General features: G+C 53.4%; 1 protein-coding gene across 1 annotated transcript; it reads left to right on the forward strand.

The window, feature by feature from the left end:
- The first annotated feature begins 57 nt into the window (after positions 1–57).
- LOC100905944 (poly(rC)-binding protein mub) lies at positions 58–15,901 on the forward strand. The gene is made up of 7 exons (XM_029112886.1): positions 58–153; positions 9,096–9,369; positions 10,134–10,414; positions 11,206–11,293; positions 12,172–12,177; positions 12,353–12,731; positions 15,706–15,901. The coding sequence occupies exons 1-7, from the start codon at positions 64–66 to the stop codon at positions 15,899–15,901; spliced, it is 1,314 nt and encodes a 437-aa protein (XP_028968719.1). The 5' UTR covers positions 58–63.
- Positions 15,902–16,146: the final 245 nt, after the last annotated feature.

The raw sequence follows: 16,146 nt of genomic DNA on the forward strand, positions 1-16,146 counted from the left end.
AACAGCCGACTCGATAACAGTCCACGAGCTCTCTGCAAACCAAAGATTCAAACTCTAAGCAACATGGACACATCAGTGAACACCCCGTCGGTCACTCTGACCGTTCGCATGATAATGCAAGGGAAAGAAGTCGGAAGCATCATTGGGAAAAAGGTGAGTCCTCTCTGCATGCGTTCAATCAACGGGAATTCAAGCCCCGAAGCCCCATTTTCGGGGCTCCGGTGAGAGTAGAAAGTCGAGGGATTCCCTCCGCCGGTGGCTGTCCGTCCTCCGGCGGTGATGGCGATGCGGCGTAGTCATCGACACTGTTGTAGTCATTACGTGGGGACGTATCCGAGCGAGCACGGCCGCGCGACGTCTGATAGCAGTTTTCGAGCTTACTTTGAAGCTGTTGTAAGTTGTGAGCAATCGTTGCGGAACTTCGAAACCTGATCGCGGGTTTCTGCACGAGCTGGAGGAGACGAGAACCGCCTTGCCGGATGGGGCGATTCACAAGAGTTATCAAAAAACACCGATCGAAGAGAAGCTTGTGAGGCAAGAAGCTGGCCTGCCGGCGGGCACGTAACTGGCCACGCACAGAGTCGGCGGCTCCCCTGTGGGGCTGTCCTGGTCTCGAGCCTAATTCCCCACACTCATTCCTGTCGATTGCAATACGGCGCTACGGTACATACATAGATTAACGGACTGCTTTCCCCGCGTATTGAGGGAGGCTTGGGATTACGACCTACTCGTGTGCTGGCGAGGTACGTGTTGCTCTGCTCGCAACGGTAGTCGACGTTGTCGTCGGTATGGCGAAGACACTTCTGTACTATCACCGTGTCTTTTATTCATGACGCTGCGAAGATGGTCCCCTGAAGACGCCCCTGTTCCGAGAATTCAAAACGGGAAGGAGGGAAAAGAGTTAACGAGTTTTGACGCACAGCGTCAAGACCGCTCTGCGTCATCATCGCGCCCCCGAGAAGGAATCGTGCGTTCGATCTCGGTGGGGGATTCTCTTGTCTGTTTTTGCCGAGAATCGAGTGATCGCGGGAGTGCATGCAACGAGCCTCGGAATTGATCCGAAAGAAAACAAATCGATTGGATTCCCGGTCACACCGATCGGAACGCTTCGGAGAAAACATTCCCTTGTTTTTGGAAGGAATCCGCGCTCTCTACGTCCAAATGTCGAGCGCCTCTTCAATCGCTCGGCGGATCGAGCGAGAAATAGCTCGGGTTATCAAGCGGTTTCCGCTAACAAGTCGTCTTCCTGTCGGCCGTCGATGCGGCAAATCTGGATCCGACCGACGCCGACCGACGCACGTCCGGAGAAGTACCATGTTTGCTTTCCGCCCGCTCATAGAGCTACTGAGGCGCGGTTGGTTGGAAGGAAGCCTTCTCGAAGTGCTGGATTGCATTTTATTCGGCGCCTGGTAAATTATTGACACAATCCTCGGAGGGCCCGAATTCGGGTCAGACAGCAAGCAAGCAAGGGAGCGAGCGAGCGTATGCTCGCTGCTCTCCGTTTCCCCTGCCGACTCCATTGCCCCATTTCCCTCATCGCCCCGCGGCAACACTCTCATTCCGACGGGGCTGGCTGCTTGCATTGCCTTAAAGTTTCGTTCTTTCGTTCGTCAGAGCGTGAGTTTATTCAATTTTGTCTGTCTGAGGAAATTCAAAGGCGGGAATAGAGGGGAAAACGAAAAACAACAAAATTTCCCGCGTGATCTTCCAAAGTTTCTCTGACTGAGCGACTCACACATGACAGCCTGAAGATATGATTGTATCCGACGACTTCTCCCTGAGAAAAGGACGTCGATCGGAGATTGGGTCCTTGCGGGGCGGGAGGGAGGTCGGTGAGCGGGACAAGACGCCGGGATGATTGGAACGGAGGAAAATTTCAAGTCCACTCATTCGTTATAGCCTCGAGCAAAATAAGAACTGCTGCTGCACAATGAGCCGTTGAAAGCAATTCTTGCGCGAGAGACTTCGAGGCCTTGTTTGCCGCTCATATTTGCGTTCGTCTCGCAAGAGTCTCGGGCCTCGATCTTCCAATGAGCCTGACGCTTCACCATCCCTCCCGGTGTACGCCGCTCGACGCTACGGGCATTCCCTCGGTATGTGTAGCTCGCTTGCTCACTCGCTCGCTCGCTCGAGCGGCCTCTGTTTCGCTAGTTGTCGGAGCGAACGAACAGGCTAGCGGTCCCTTTCGCGAGCAAGCTCGGCAGTACGGGTCTCAACAGGTTCCAGACAATGAGATAAACATACCGCTGCCGGTGGGACGACGTCTCCCCGCTCCTTGTCTGTTGCAAGGACTCAGCGGGTGGGTTCTTGTGTTTAATAACAGCGGTTTTTATGTTTTCGGGATGCTTAGCCTGTTATCAGACGTTGTTTATGAGTCTATTGCACACCCCAGTGACAGGGTCATACAGGATGTACGGCACTCGATCTTCTCGCGAATGAAGTCGTGTACTCGTTCAGAGAATTGCGTGAATAACAAGCGATTCACGAAAACACCTCGTGCGGAAGGGAGGGGAGCGAACGAGATGAAGCGTCTCGGAGCCGACTGAGCGTTCACAAGTGCTCAGGATCGGACAAAAAAAAATCAATACAGCAACAGACAATCGATCGCAAAAATACACCCCCATGCGTGAACACGGCGGAGCTTCGAACAAAGGGAGAGATGCGCTCGCGGAAGTTCTTCGCATTCGTGCAGGCATGCATACAATCATTTCTCCAGGCCGTCGACAGAGTTATTGCATTCTCCTCACTCGGAGAAAAGAGCTTCGTCATTGGTGGCGAGCTCTTCCACAAGAGCACGGCCGGAAATCGAGTGCGCGGAATCCTTCACGTCGTTCTTTGCTGCGTTCGACGCTCAACCGATTACCTCCCATTAAATCTGTAATTATTGAGTGTCCATGCCGATTAGTGGCGAGGGAAGGGGAGTAGCAGCCCGAGGAGCAAGAGGGTCAACCCCATCGCGGAACTTTCCCCGCTCCTCCCCACGAGGACGAGCCCCAGCGACAGAGGAGCCTTCGACGTCGGAGCTAAAAACTACCCCGGGCTCTGTTACCTCCTTTTTCCGTGGGCAGAGGAAGTTCGCCGGTTGTTGGACCGAGGTAGACAGAGAAACCCCGCCGAGAAGAAACGGAGCCCGCAGGAGATCGCGGAAACCCGAGCGCACCGAGGGGGTGGAGAAGTTCTGCTGCTGCGGCTCTGTCGCCGCTCAGATCGTTGGGGAGAATTCTTGTCCTTCCGCCGCTCGGTTCCCAGGGAGTCTCGCGCGAGTGAGCCGAAACTACGACTGGGAAGATGGTGGTGCCACTGATGGTGTCCGTGAGAAGGGCTGGGCGCTGTTCTTTTCCCTGTGTTCCGCTCTCTATATTAGCAATGCTCTCGTGCTTCTATTATTACGGCTCTTCCGCGTCGTCCACAGCCCCGTCTCACGAAGCGGCAACAACGGCTGCAACAGCAAGGTGTTCGTTGCCTCCCCGTCGCTTAGCGAGCGAGCAAGCAGGCGAGCGAGCTCCCATGTATAAGAAATATAAATAGCGGGAACGGTATCCGGACGGCCGAAGTGCGACACGAACTCTCCGGAAACAGATGTGGATAAATCGGAGGATGCGGCGAGACAAACTCTCTGTTAATATTATGACCGACTGCCATTGTCGATGGGTGGACCGGTTCGAGGACTACACTGCTCGCCCGTCGTAATATACGGGGAGTGGAAAGCTTGTAAAGAGGAGCAGTATTTCCCTTGGGAAACGGACAAGGTGTCGACATCATCCCATGATCTCGAGGCTCTCTCCCGAAGCAAGTGCGTCCGCCCGCTGGCTCAGTGACAAAAAGAGCAGGGCGGGCGAGCTCTCGAGGCCACGCTGAAGGGAACAACGCAAAATGACCCGTGACCCCTGATTTCCGCGATCTGATGTCATTCAGAGCTTTCGCTAATTTTCTCTTCCTGGAGATCTTTGTTCCGAAGTGCCCGGGGCTCTAGTTTAACCTTTATGAGGGGAAGCCTCCGGCGAAAAACTGCTTCTGATCCCATGCGTAGCTCCCACCATTTTCATCTGGACGCGAAACCGCCTAGGCACGGGGGAACGAACATGGGTGCGCAGTTTCAAATTACATTCGCTGTGATGGCACAACTCCCTCGATGGTCCCGGAATTGCACCCGCAGTCGCTCTGAGCCGAGCGTGGGCAGATTCAGACACCGCCGGGGGACGAGCGGAATTCGTCGGCGAGAAGCGCATCATCAAGTGCGAGGACAGTTATTCCGCGGATCGAAGACGACCGATGCAGACCTGTATCCAAGGGCATTCTGGCCTAAATGGAAGAGAGGGAAATTTTTGTTGACACGTGATACAACATCAGGAATAACATATCGGTCATTCCCCGGAAGGGTGTCCGTCCAGAGTTGGTTGAAGAAAGTACCCGGATGGTACGTCCTCTCGAGTGAACCAAGATGAGAATCCATTGAATGGACGAAGCGAACGGAAAAAGGACGCGTTCAGTGACTGGCGATGCTATTTGGGAATTAAGAGGCCGACCGACCGACCGGCGGCGCGACCGTACGGAAGGGTGCCGACTAACAAGCCATGTTAATTACAAAGAAAGGAAGCTGCCTGGTCGTTCGTTCGACCGACCGACCGACCGACCGACCGACCGACCGACCGACCGACCGACCGACCGACCGACCGACGGCCTGCCGGCCGCCCTGCTGGGCTGTCCCTGGATTGCTGGCAATGTATGGTCGAACGGACCGATGCTTGGCCGGTTGGTTGGCCGACTGGTCGCTTGGTTGAATGCTGGTTGTCGTCGTCGTCATCGTCGTGTTGCTCTCTCGGCCCGACTCTCGATTGCTTGTCGTCGCCGCCGCTGTCGTCGTCATCATTAGATTAAAGCTCCGCTCCGAACCCCACTGCCGCTTTGCCCGGCCCGTCCCTCGCGCCATCATGCGGGATTCCGTCTTCGTCGCCGCCGGGGCTCTCTCGTCGGCTGAAGCTGCTTGCAGTCGAGCTGCAATGCAACGAGCGAGAATATTCGTTTGATCTCGCCTGCCGTGCGGCCGTTTGCTTGCCGCAATCCTCAGCGGGGGCGAGGAGGGAGGAGGGGAGCGGGGCGAGCTTTGGTTGCATGTGTCGATGGAGAGATGCCGTCTAGCATCTGTTGGTCAGGCGACGACGGCGGCACAGACACACTCTATAGACGTATTACTACTAGGTACATGCTTGACTTCGGAATGACCGGGCACGGCCGATATTCTCGTCGACGGGTAAACATGACAGCGATCCTCGACTGCGATTCCGTCCGTCCATCCTATCTGACGGAGGTCCACTTAGTATTTGTTTGTCGGCAGTCCGCTCTCTCGCTCACATCCGAGGCAACGAGGAGTTTTCGAGTGTCTTTAAACGGACGAACGAACGAATAATAAAGACGACTCGAGCTATTACCTAGAATGCGAGGGTCGTGGCTGTCGGCGATATCTCCACTCGATAGGGACACAATAGAGATCGTTGACGCTAACAGAGATAAAACTGACTTGCCGCTTGTTCGCGAGCAGCGTCTGAGATTGCAGTTTATGAAGGGCTGCTTCACAATTCCGTCCAACATTCATTGAGCTGCAGCGCCAGCAGGAGCGGCGGTGGCGGCTGAGGCAGGAGTAGTTTTATTGCTCATATCCAGGCCACGTAGAGCCGAGAGAAAAGCCTCAGGCTGTAAGAGTTAAGTTTGCCAACTGAATATTCAGCCCTGGCAGATCTTCATGCCACGCTGATGTTTTTTCCGTTCCACGCATCTGCGTATCTACCTGGTCGGAACTTCTGCGTTCTCGCCGGAATACATAAAACGACGCCCTCGTATGCATAGCCAAGCTAACAAATAGACAAATGCTCGCGGAACCGTGAGCGTATCCTCTACATGCATGCACGCTGGCGCGACTCCGCATGCATATATATAGAATCAGAAAATATAGAATGAGCAAATTCTACCGGAGCCACGGACCCAAATGCGTTCCGCTAACGCGAGATAAACTGAGTGAGCATTCCGAGACGGGCAGCATTCTTCCAGTCAGCGGTGCGTGCATTCTGCGCGTTCGGACGCAAAACTTCGGCCTACGGCCCGGCTCGAGCATACATGCATGCATGCGTGCATACATACATACGGGTACGCATGCATGCGGAAGTCTCGTGCGGCCGCCAAATTGCTCCTCGTTTAGTATCGAAACGCCGATGGGTGCTGACATCGAAATCTTCCGGCTAGTTACTCGGCGGTGCTCGAATTCCTCGGTGGCTTTTGGCTCCCGACGAGCGAATCATCAGGTGGATAGGAGGCTGCTCACTTCGGCGAACAGACGGACGGGCGGACGGACGGACGGAGGAACAGCCCACCAGCCTGCTAGTCGGCCTCCGAGCGAGTCCCGTCCGATAGAAAGATGAGCGAGGCCCTGTGACGGCGGCGCATACCGCGCCAAAAGCCCCATTGGTACGGTTCATCGCGCGGAGCTCGCTTCCGTAATAGATTCCGGAGGCTCAACATGCATATGCCCGAGTTGTCGCTCTTCGGGGATAGACGATGCATCCGACCCAAGCGAACACGAATCCGTCGACCGAGCGAACGACGCATATTCGACCTACCGACAGACGGAAAGTGAGGGTGGCGGTGGCGGCAGCGGCAGCCACGCCGCGACCAGCAAGAAAAGGTCGATGGCTTTTTACAAACTGTGGGTGACATTAGAACCGCTAGCGGGATGCTTGCCGGTGCTATCCGCAGCGCTGCCTGCCAGCAGGCGTCGCCGTCGAACTTTCCAATACGGACTGTCGGGTGTAATTAGTCATCTCATAAACCGCCATGGGGGGCGACACGGATTCGCGACCGACGTCGGGTGTGGTAACGGCTTACCTGGATGAATATTCATCCTCGAACTCGTTCGCTGAATGATTCATCGCCGTTGGAGCGAGCTGCCCCGGCTGTCATCGAGCTTCCCGGGAAACCGACTCTCTGAGACATTTTCCCCGTTTGGAAATGCGATCTTCTAGCAAATAATGTGAACTGTGATCCGAGGCTTTCGGATCGAGATGATCAGTCATGTAGTCTGTTTGTTCGAGTCGTCCAATCGGTGCGCGAGCCGATCGAGTTTGTGAAATTGCGTGCGTGACTTTCTGAAAATTTTCGATGCATTTTCGGGGCTGTCGAGACGACGCACGCGATCCCAGCGCGGCCGTCACCAACTACGGTTGGATGGATGGATTGATGGTTCAGACCGAACGCCCTGCGACAGACAACTGCATAGTACATTCTCGTTGGATGATTCGAATAGACGAATGAGTGAGCGAGCGATCGACGCGGCTTTTCGGAGCTTCGCGTGGCTTTCTGGCGTGTTCGCTTGATTCGATTCCGCTCGTGACAATAAACTGTTCCGACTCTGTCGTCTACTTGTCTGTCGCTGCTCCATCGTGGCTTGCTCCGTACACATATCTGCGATTGGAATATTCTATGCGGTCGCTTCTAAATTCCGCGCATAGCAAATTAGGACGACGGAGATCCACAGAAATGTTCGTCTCCTCTGCCCCATCTGTCGTCGGCCCGCTTTAGTATTCGTCGGCGGATTCACGCCTGTTTGTTTATGCTCCGATCGCGAGTTCCTCATACGCGAATCATTCAGTGTTCTGCCCGGCGATCCGCTCGCTCAGCCGTTGAGTGGAGGAATTTCCTCTCCGGAGTAGAATTCACATACTCGACGCTCCGAGTGAGGGACGCCGATGGGAAACTTCCAAGAAATCTCGAATTCGGAGTGCTTCGGGGAGAAAATGTCAGACAGGAAACGAAGTTCTGCCGAGAATCCCACGAGACGCCTCGGCGGAATACCGGTCGATCGAGTGATTTGCCACGTCGACGTTCCTTGCGCAGGGTGCTCTCATATCCCGAAGTAGGTACGGCCGCGAGCGAAAACGCAGGCGGTGGCTCGCCGAGCAGCCAGCCGCTCACCGTAGGTGAGGAGGAGCTCCGACAGTGCCTGAGCCTTCGCCTCTCTCGGCCAGCCCCACGGGCGTCTATTCCCTGCTCCGACAAGTCGTCGACGTTTCCACATTCGAGAAACCGAGGAACTGCTGGCAATCTGATCTCACTCATGTCAGTCTACAAATATCAGACACCACCAGCAGCCCGCACTTTATAAAGGCCAGGCGGTGGAGCCTTATTTTGTGTTTCAGTTTCCCGCTCGACGGAGGCGACGGGTGGCCTGGACCGAGCGCTGAGCCGACAATAGCGGCATGCTTTCCTGTCGATGCCGGATCGCTGATAGCTTGCGGAAACGGCGCTTCCCGTCCGACGATATGTAGAGCATTTAGCCGTGACGATAATAATTCGAAAACAATTCCGCACGGCATTCGGCGCAGTCTCGAGCTGGAATCCGCGGTCCATACTCATGTATTCCTCGTGTCGTCAATTAAATCGAGAGAAGATTTCCCTCAGCTGTCCCATCAATTAAACGAAACGGGCGAACACGAGCACACCGACAGACATTAGCGTGCCGAGAGCTTCAAACCAGAGTCCTCTACGGCCCGCGGAATGCCAACCATTCAGCTGACTGAGTCTTGTCGCTGGCTAGCCTGATCTATCGCTCGAACGATGGCACGAAACAACATGTTGCACCGGTCGTTCACGTCGTTTCGCGGTGTTGTATCCGCCTCTCGTAGTACATTCGACGATTCATTTAATGCCCGACGAGCCGAAGGTGTTCGAGTGTTGAAATCTGTTGATAGCCCGGTCGTCGTTAACGGAGCTCATGACACATCACGTGAGCTCATGCTTGCTCGATTTTACCGCGAGCTGCTCACCACCGTCGCGGCGGTAGATAAAATCCGGAGATACATTGTTGGCGCTGTTGTTTAATTGCTTCAGAGTTTATTGCTGCGTCTACAAATATGTTCGACATTCCGGATTTCTATCTGACTACCGGAGGTCGAGTGTCGGGGAAGTCCGAAGGTCGAACGATGTGTTGCGAGCAACCCAGAGAGCGAATATCCGTGACTCATGCCATCGTCGACGTCGATTCTTTCTCAAGAGTCATGACGAAATCTGTCGTTGGCGAACTCTGAACCGGTTTGTTTTCGTTGCAGGGTGACAACATCAAGAAGTTCCGAGAAGATTCCGGAGCCAAGATCAACATCTCGGATGGCACTTGCCCCGAGCGCATCGTTACCGTCACAGGGTCTACCGAATGCATTCTCAAAGCATTTTCACTGATTTGCGCCAAGTTCGAAGAGATGTCTTCGCTCAGTGGATCCCCTACCGAATCTGCCCTCAACGGTCAGAAGGTACTCCCAGGGCAAACTCCACCTCCGGTCACTTTGCGTCTCATCGTTCCCGCGTCGCAGTGCGGTTCCCTTATCGGTAAGTGCCGGTGTGCTTTTTCCTTTCTCTCTGCTACTGCTCTTTTCACTTTTTTCTTCCCTCGAGTGCGAATGGCGCACGTCACCCCGGTCGGTCTCAACTTCCGCTCGTCACAGCCATTCGCCGCCCTCTCGAACTTTTTTTAGGTCTTCCCTCCTCGAGTCGCGCATGTCGCGGCAAAATCTGATTCTATGCCACGAAGTCGGCTCCCCCACCCGGAGGCCGACATCGTCTCGATTTGCTCATCGATCCGTGGTGGCTGCGTTGTTCGACTTGAGGATTCCGACGGGTCTGAGTAGCGAGCATAGCTCTGATCGCGGGAGCAACAAGCGGGGACCTCTCTCGAACAGATACAGAGATCTCCTGATACTCTTCTACCCTCGCGAACGAATGTCCCGTTTTGTTCTTCGTTCACTGTTGCTTTTACAACTAGAGGGATCCTCGTTTCGCTTGTCATTGTGCCATGTACATAGTTTCGTGTCAAGTGCCCTCGACGGCTAAAATGTGTGCACACGGCAGATGGGCGTGCCGAACTTGATTGACATCCAGACAATGAATGGGTCTCTTGTTTGTGAAGGTGGAGTTCGAAGTACTTCGAACGCCAATAACTCTCTGCTCGCCCCCTTCCACCCCCTTCCCCCACCAGAACTCGGAACGGAAACGAGTGATTGGCCGTGATCTTTTCCCGCAATCGCTCCCCAGATGATGATCTTCCGTCTTAGATCCGCTGTCTAAACTCAACCTCTCATCTCTGCTCTTTTCAGGGAAAGCCGGCTCGAAAATCCGCGAGATTCGTGAGATCACGGGTGCTTCGGTACAGGTGGCGTCCGAAATGCTCCCCAACTCGACTGAGCGCACGGTGACAGTCGCTGGAACGGCCGATGCTGTAACCAAGTGTATCTATCAAATCTGTTGCGTCATGTTGGAGTGCCCGCCGAAAGGAGCAACGATTCCGTATCGTCCAAAACCCGCGATGCCCCCGGTAATTTTTGCTGGAGGTCAGGCCTACACTGTTCAGGGATCATATGCTATTCCTCATCCTGACGTGAGTATAATCTGAAGATATATTGCTCATCTCGTTTTTCTCGCGATCGAAGAGGAAGCTCCACCGGAGAAACATCTGCGCGGTCGGAGTTCCCGAGCCATCGAAGAGCATAACGCGAGATCTTCTCCCTTGATCTTCCGCGAGATCTGTATCGCGATCTCACGTCCTGGGACAGAATCGCTTCCGGTGTCGACGGCAGATATTTTCATTTTGTATTCGTACATCTGTAAAACTCGTGTGTGCTCGACGTTCAGGCTTCTCATCGATACTCACCATCGGTAGCAGCCGCATGACGCTTGGATTCCACGCAGGGTCCTTGAATGCCATCGCTCATTGTTCACAATATGGAACGGTGTCGTAATGCGTACGTTTTGCAGCGTACTGCGTCCACGCCACCCACATTATCGAGGACAATTGTGACGACGAAAAAAAAGACCCAGCAACAGCAACGAGAGTATGAGTACGGAGGCGGCGACGACGTGAGCGCCAGCAATATAAGCACCGATACAATAGGGGTCCCGAAAGTCCTTTGAAGATCGATAGAGCGTGTGAACGAAGTCTTTGTTGCCGTTATATTTCCTCCCTCGAGGAGAAGGAATTGTACAGCTTCCGAAACTTCTGTGGCTCTCCTCTTACCACTTCTGCACATCTCCTCGTTTTTCGCCGTCATGCTCGGGCTCGGGAATTTCTCTGCCAGGATGTTTCGAGACTTTCCAGAGGGAGAACTTCGCCGCAATCTATTTCCATCGGAGCGAGGAAAAACTTTGCTGGAAACCTGATTTTCATTTCAGCTAACAAAGCTCCACCAACTGGCTCTACAGCATGCTCCTCTGCTGAATCCGCCAACTTCCGCTGCTAATGCCGCTCTAAATCCTCAGGGTGAGTGAATTTCTTGGATTATATACGCTTCTTAAGTGGTCGAGAGGGGGTCCCCCAATCAAGCAATGGGAAACAATTGAGAAACTCTCGCGAACTATGAGTGCTACTGCCGAGCACTAGCTGGCATTCTAATCGCTGCGTCAATCACTCGAGCAATTTGTTCTTCTCCGATCCGTCGCTGAAACAGTCCGCAAGCATTTATCCCTGTCCGCCTGGTCCGTGGATGGAGTTCCCTATGCGTGGTGGTCTCGTCTGGTTTTCCCCGAGCCAAACCATCTCGTGCTTCTGATGCTTATTTCGCTTTGAATATTCAAATCACCCATGACTTGGCGGGAACTCTCGAGACGTCCAAGGAACGGCGGTCATCGGAGACTCGACATTCATTGCTTTTTAATTCAGTTTCAGTTTATGGTAATGTATGATTTTTGAAGACTTCTGCTCACCCCCCCCCCTTATCCTGCATTCCTTGGGGCAACCCCATCCCAGCTCCGCACTGTAATCTGGAACTGAATTTCTCCACGGCCCCAATCGCCCTTATGAGTCAAGCCCGGAGTTTGGCCCTACGCAAAGCTCACATTCTCCCTTCCCCGTTGGAAGGGACTCGAGAGGAAACCGCCTCGATCCGGCCTCTCTCCCGGAGTAGGGGTTCTCCCCGATTGAGATTCCGCGCTTTGAGGTCTAAGACTTGAGCGGAAAATGAGCGAAGGCTTCAGTCGACTCTGATTTGCGTGCTGAGGGTTTTGCTTCCCGGAGTTCGCCATGTCGAATGACGTTTTTGCGAGTCGACTGGGTGAATGAATGGGGGGATCGGTCTCCTCCATGCTTTCGTTGGGTCAGAGATCCTTTAGCGGATGGATTGCCCCTTATGCGTCCGATAGCAATGGGTTCGCGAAGCGTTTCGGAGTGGCAGCAACAATGAGAGCTTTTTCCTACTTGCGACTCTCTTGCTTTCTTTTTCCCGATGTGTGTATTCGGCTGTGTAGACATTGGTGTATTTTTAATTGTTTTTCACCGCAGTCAAACGGCATTGACGTGTGTTCTTTCTGTGTTCGATTGCAGCTGCGGCTCTCGCCGCGTTGGCTCAAAGCCAGTCAGGAGCGGGAAGTGTGCGCGGAGTAGGCGTAGGTGCCGGCGCTGTGGCTGGTGTGGGGGTTGCCGGTTCCCAAATTGGCGTCGGGGGTGTTGGCGGTGTGGGAGGCGTCGGTGGCGTTGCGCCCGGTGTCCCTGTGGCAGTATCGTCCACCCAGGAGATGCAGATCCCTAACGACCTCATCGGCTGTGTCATCGGCAAAGGAGGGCAAAAGATCAACGAGATTCGGCAACTGTCGGGCGCGACGATCAAGATCTCCAGCACTGAAGAAGGCAGCAAGGAACGATGCGTGTCAATATCGGGCACGCCTGAAGCCATCAACCTGGCGCAGTACCTCATCAACACAAGGCAAGTGTCTTTACGGTTCAGCGCATTGAAAGCAGCTTTTTCACTTATTTTCCTCCGACTGTTTGTGAGGCATTCGTTTATTCCTTCGTTCCTTCCCTCCATTCTACGTACTGTTGATTACTTTCTGAACTTTGAGAGATGTCTCCCCCTCGAAGCTTGAGAGGTTGAGAGTTCTAAGTGAGACGCTATCGAGCCTTCATGAGCAAAATCTGCTCGAGGTCTCGTCTAAGTACCGATCGCAACACAGCTTCTCGTTTCGTTTGGCTTCTGACTGTACAAAATTCAATTGTCTCATCCTCATCGATCCGCGTCCTGAGAAAAAAAGTCGGATCAAGGAATCTCTTTCAAGGAAGAGACGTTCTTGTTTCTTGTTGCAAAATTTAATCTGTACAACATCATCTCCGTGGAGACGGTAGCGATAGTGACGACCGTGAGCGATGATAAACGCGACTCTTCCGGCGAGTGTGGTGACGGTTGCGTTTTTTTGCGACGAAGACTATCTCCGTCAATCGATTCCGGAGGAATATTTCCGATTGACTCGCTCCGGATTCACGCTCCCGTTCGAAGATTCGACGCCGATCTGTGGCGGGGCTCATTTCTCTGAACTCCCTTCGTGTTCCCCTCTCTGGAATCTTGTCTTAGGAGTCCCATCAGCGCGGTGGGGCGAGCCCGGGAACCGAGTCGGAGGCTTTCGAAACCCTCGAATGGAGATATAGTGCCTGGAGGGAGAAACTCTGGAGTCTGAAAAAACTCAGTCGGGGAACTTCCCGAGGAGCTTGAGAAACAAGAAAGACCCAGAGCGGATGTGTCCACGTCCTTTCAGCGTTTGTGAGTCCTTCTCTCCGCGGCGACGCTCTAACAATTTTCCGCTGAAACTGTCGTGTAACTTGTTGGCGGCTTGATGAGGCTTGTACCGAGTCTGACAACTCTCGGCCCTCACGGCTCCGCTCGCTGCCATTATGTCGGCTTGCCGGCCCGCATCGGCGGCGGCGGCGGGAGGGCGCGGGAGCAGCGAATGGACAACAGGGCCGGGGAAGCTGTGGGAGAGGTGACATCGCAGACTTGCCTGCTTGCTCGGGCGAACGACCAACCGATCGGACGGGAGGACGGTTCACCTCGTTAGCAAAAAGACGGTCGTTAGCAACGGATCTAGGGGGCGCTCTGGTCCTTTCTCGATTCGATACTTGTTCAACAGCACCCATCTATCCGGTTAGCCTTGGGGACCGCTTATGAAATTCCGCTCCCTCTTTCTTGTCCACTATTTTCTGAGTGAGCTGGTTTTCTCGTTCGCTATGCTTCTTTCCAAAAGTGACCAGCTATAGCTGATGTGACTTACTCAGAAGGGCTCACTCTCATCGCTTCGCTGACTTTCTGTTATGACAGTGAGCAAGGGTGAGCCGCGAGGAGAGTCGTCGACCTGGCGTTCGACTCTGTTATCTTTGTCCCTTTTCCGACAACGTGAACGGAGCAGAATGGGAGAATTTCTTATAGTGCGCTCGTTTGGCTCTGCTGCCTCCCGAAATTGAGTCGATCTCGATCCGAGTCCTCTCGTGTACTCGGCTCAGGGAGCTTTCCGAAGTTTACCGCTCTGGAACATGCCGCCGGATCAAATGCCACGAACCGAGATTCCTCTCTCTATTTGTCCGCTCCCCCAAGAGCAAGGCAAGCAGACTCCAATCGAATCATCGTCGGGATCCATCGGTTTCAGCGTCTTTCGGAGGAGCCTCCGTAAGCGAACGTCAATCGAGACATCCAAGTTCCTTGCCACTTCCACCAGACGGAAACTGAGAGCTAAGAAAGACAGAGAAAGGGGCAATGAGCGGAGCGAGGGACCGAGTAGCTGCGAGGAGGGCTTTCGCCAATTCCAGCAGCTTTCCCAGATGTTTCGAACACGCGAGGTCTTCATTGATTCGGAATTCGTAGCCGGAGCAGTGTTTTCCTCGGTCGGAGGGAAGTCCCTTTGTCGGAGCTCTTCTGAATACCAAAGCTGTTCGATTTCCCGGTTTTCTCGCTGAGGAATCCAAGATCATGAAATCATGATTCCAAGCAGGCAAGATCGAGCATCGGAACATGGATAAATTATCAAGTCGATGGCTCGTTTCTAAAATATAACACACGTCATTACCATCACTGCCACTGCATTGCTTTCCGGGCGAAAATCTCCGCTCTCGTTGTTCCTACCGTCACTATCGTTTAATTATCGTTTCATCATGAATGTTGATGATGATGTTGTTGTCACGGCTGTTGCTGCTATCGCTGCTGATGAGGCTGTAAGCGTTCTTACCGTCGATGCTAGCGTTGTCTTTTTGATGTTTAAACTTTGATGAGTTTTGAAGTTCATTCACTAAGCAAAGCCTATTTTCCTTTTGTCTGCCTGATCCTGCCCCGACCCTGCTGGCACTTCGGCACATGATCCACCATGATCCATCATGTCCATCCATGTCCACCCAACCTCAATCTCGACAACCACCTGACTGACCAACCAACCATTCAAAAAATCAACCAACAAACCAATCAATCGACCGACCATCACCAATTGTCTCCTGAATGAATGCCTGCAACCATCCAACCAACCAACCATGAACGACCTGAAAACCACTCCTGCAATGCCTGCCTGATCCTTCGCCTGATCTTCACGACGACTCTGTCGACGATCTGCAACCGCGACTCAACGATGGTCCGACATACCTGTCCTGTAAACTGTTCATCTTGGGTTTTATTGATTCTCATTTTTATCGTTCATCTGTTGAATCGCGCGATACCCCTCACGACCTGATTTTGATCGCCTTTCTCTCGACGGATTCCTCTCACAAAACTTGCGATGATTCGCGTCCTCAATCGCAATTGTTCCTTCCGTCGTCTCGCGATCGACCGCTACACGCATATGATCCATTCCCGAAATTCTGCTATTCCTTCCTCTGCTCTCGGAATTGTCGTCGTGTGCGACGTTGTCCCTGTGGTTCGACCCATACAGTATGGACCTGGCGCGAACTCTCGCCGACCCTACCGCTGGTTTGTTGATGCAGTTGAGTACACAAGCGAATCTCGCGAGTGGACTGCCGGCCCAGCTCGGCCAGAATACCAAAAAGGGCAATTCGAAACCGTCGTCACCGATTTCTGGTCAAACCTCACTCAACAGGAACGGGTCGGTGAAATTTGCCCCGTACTAGGGAACGAGAGCTTGAGAAAAAGTCAAACGAGTAGAGAAAATTCACGGAGGTCAAAAAGGAGTGGCAAACTGAGAGGAGGACGACGACAATATCTAGGAGTTTCAGAAAGACAGGAATCAAGTGGAAATGACGAGAAAGTATCCGTGCATTATAAGCCCGCGGTCGAATAGCCAACGGCACCAACCTATCTGACGATCAACTACGTAGCAGACCGTTACATTAACACTTACATTTTATTATTATTA

This window comes from Galendromus occidentalis, unplaced genomic scaffold (assembly GCF_000255335.2).
Source record: "Galendromus occidentalis unplaced genomic scaffold, Mocc_1.1 scf7180000077532, whole genome shotgun sequence".
NCBI classification, from domain to species: Eukaryota; Metazoa; Arthropoda; class Arachnida; order Mesostigmata; family Phytoseiidae; genus Galendromus; species Galendromus occidentalis.

Excerpts from the sequence above, each read along its gene's own strand:
- LOC100905944 (XM_029112886.1), top strand. The coding sequence starts at position 64 with ATGGACACATCAGTGAACACCCCGTCGGTCACTCTGACCGTTCGCATG. Across the intron at positions 9,370-10,133 it reads GCAGTGCGGTTCCCTTATCG|GGAAAGCCGGCTCGAAAATC; the intron begins GTAAGTGCCGGT and ends TGCTCTTTTCAG. Across the intron at positions 10,415-11,205 it reads ATGCTATTCCTCATCCTGAC|CTAACAAAGCTCCACCAACT; the intron begins GTGAGTATAATC and ends TTTTCATTTCAG.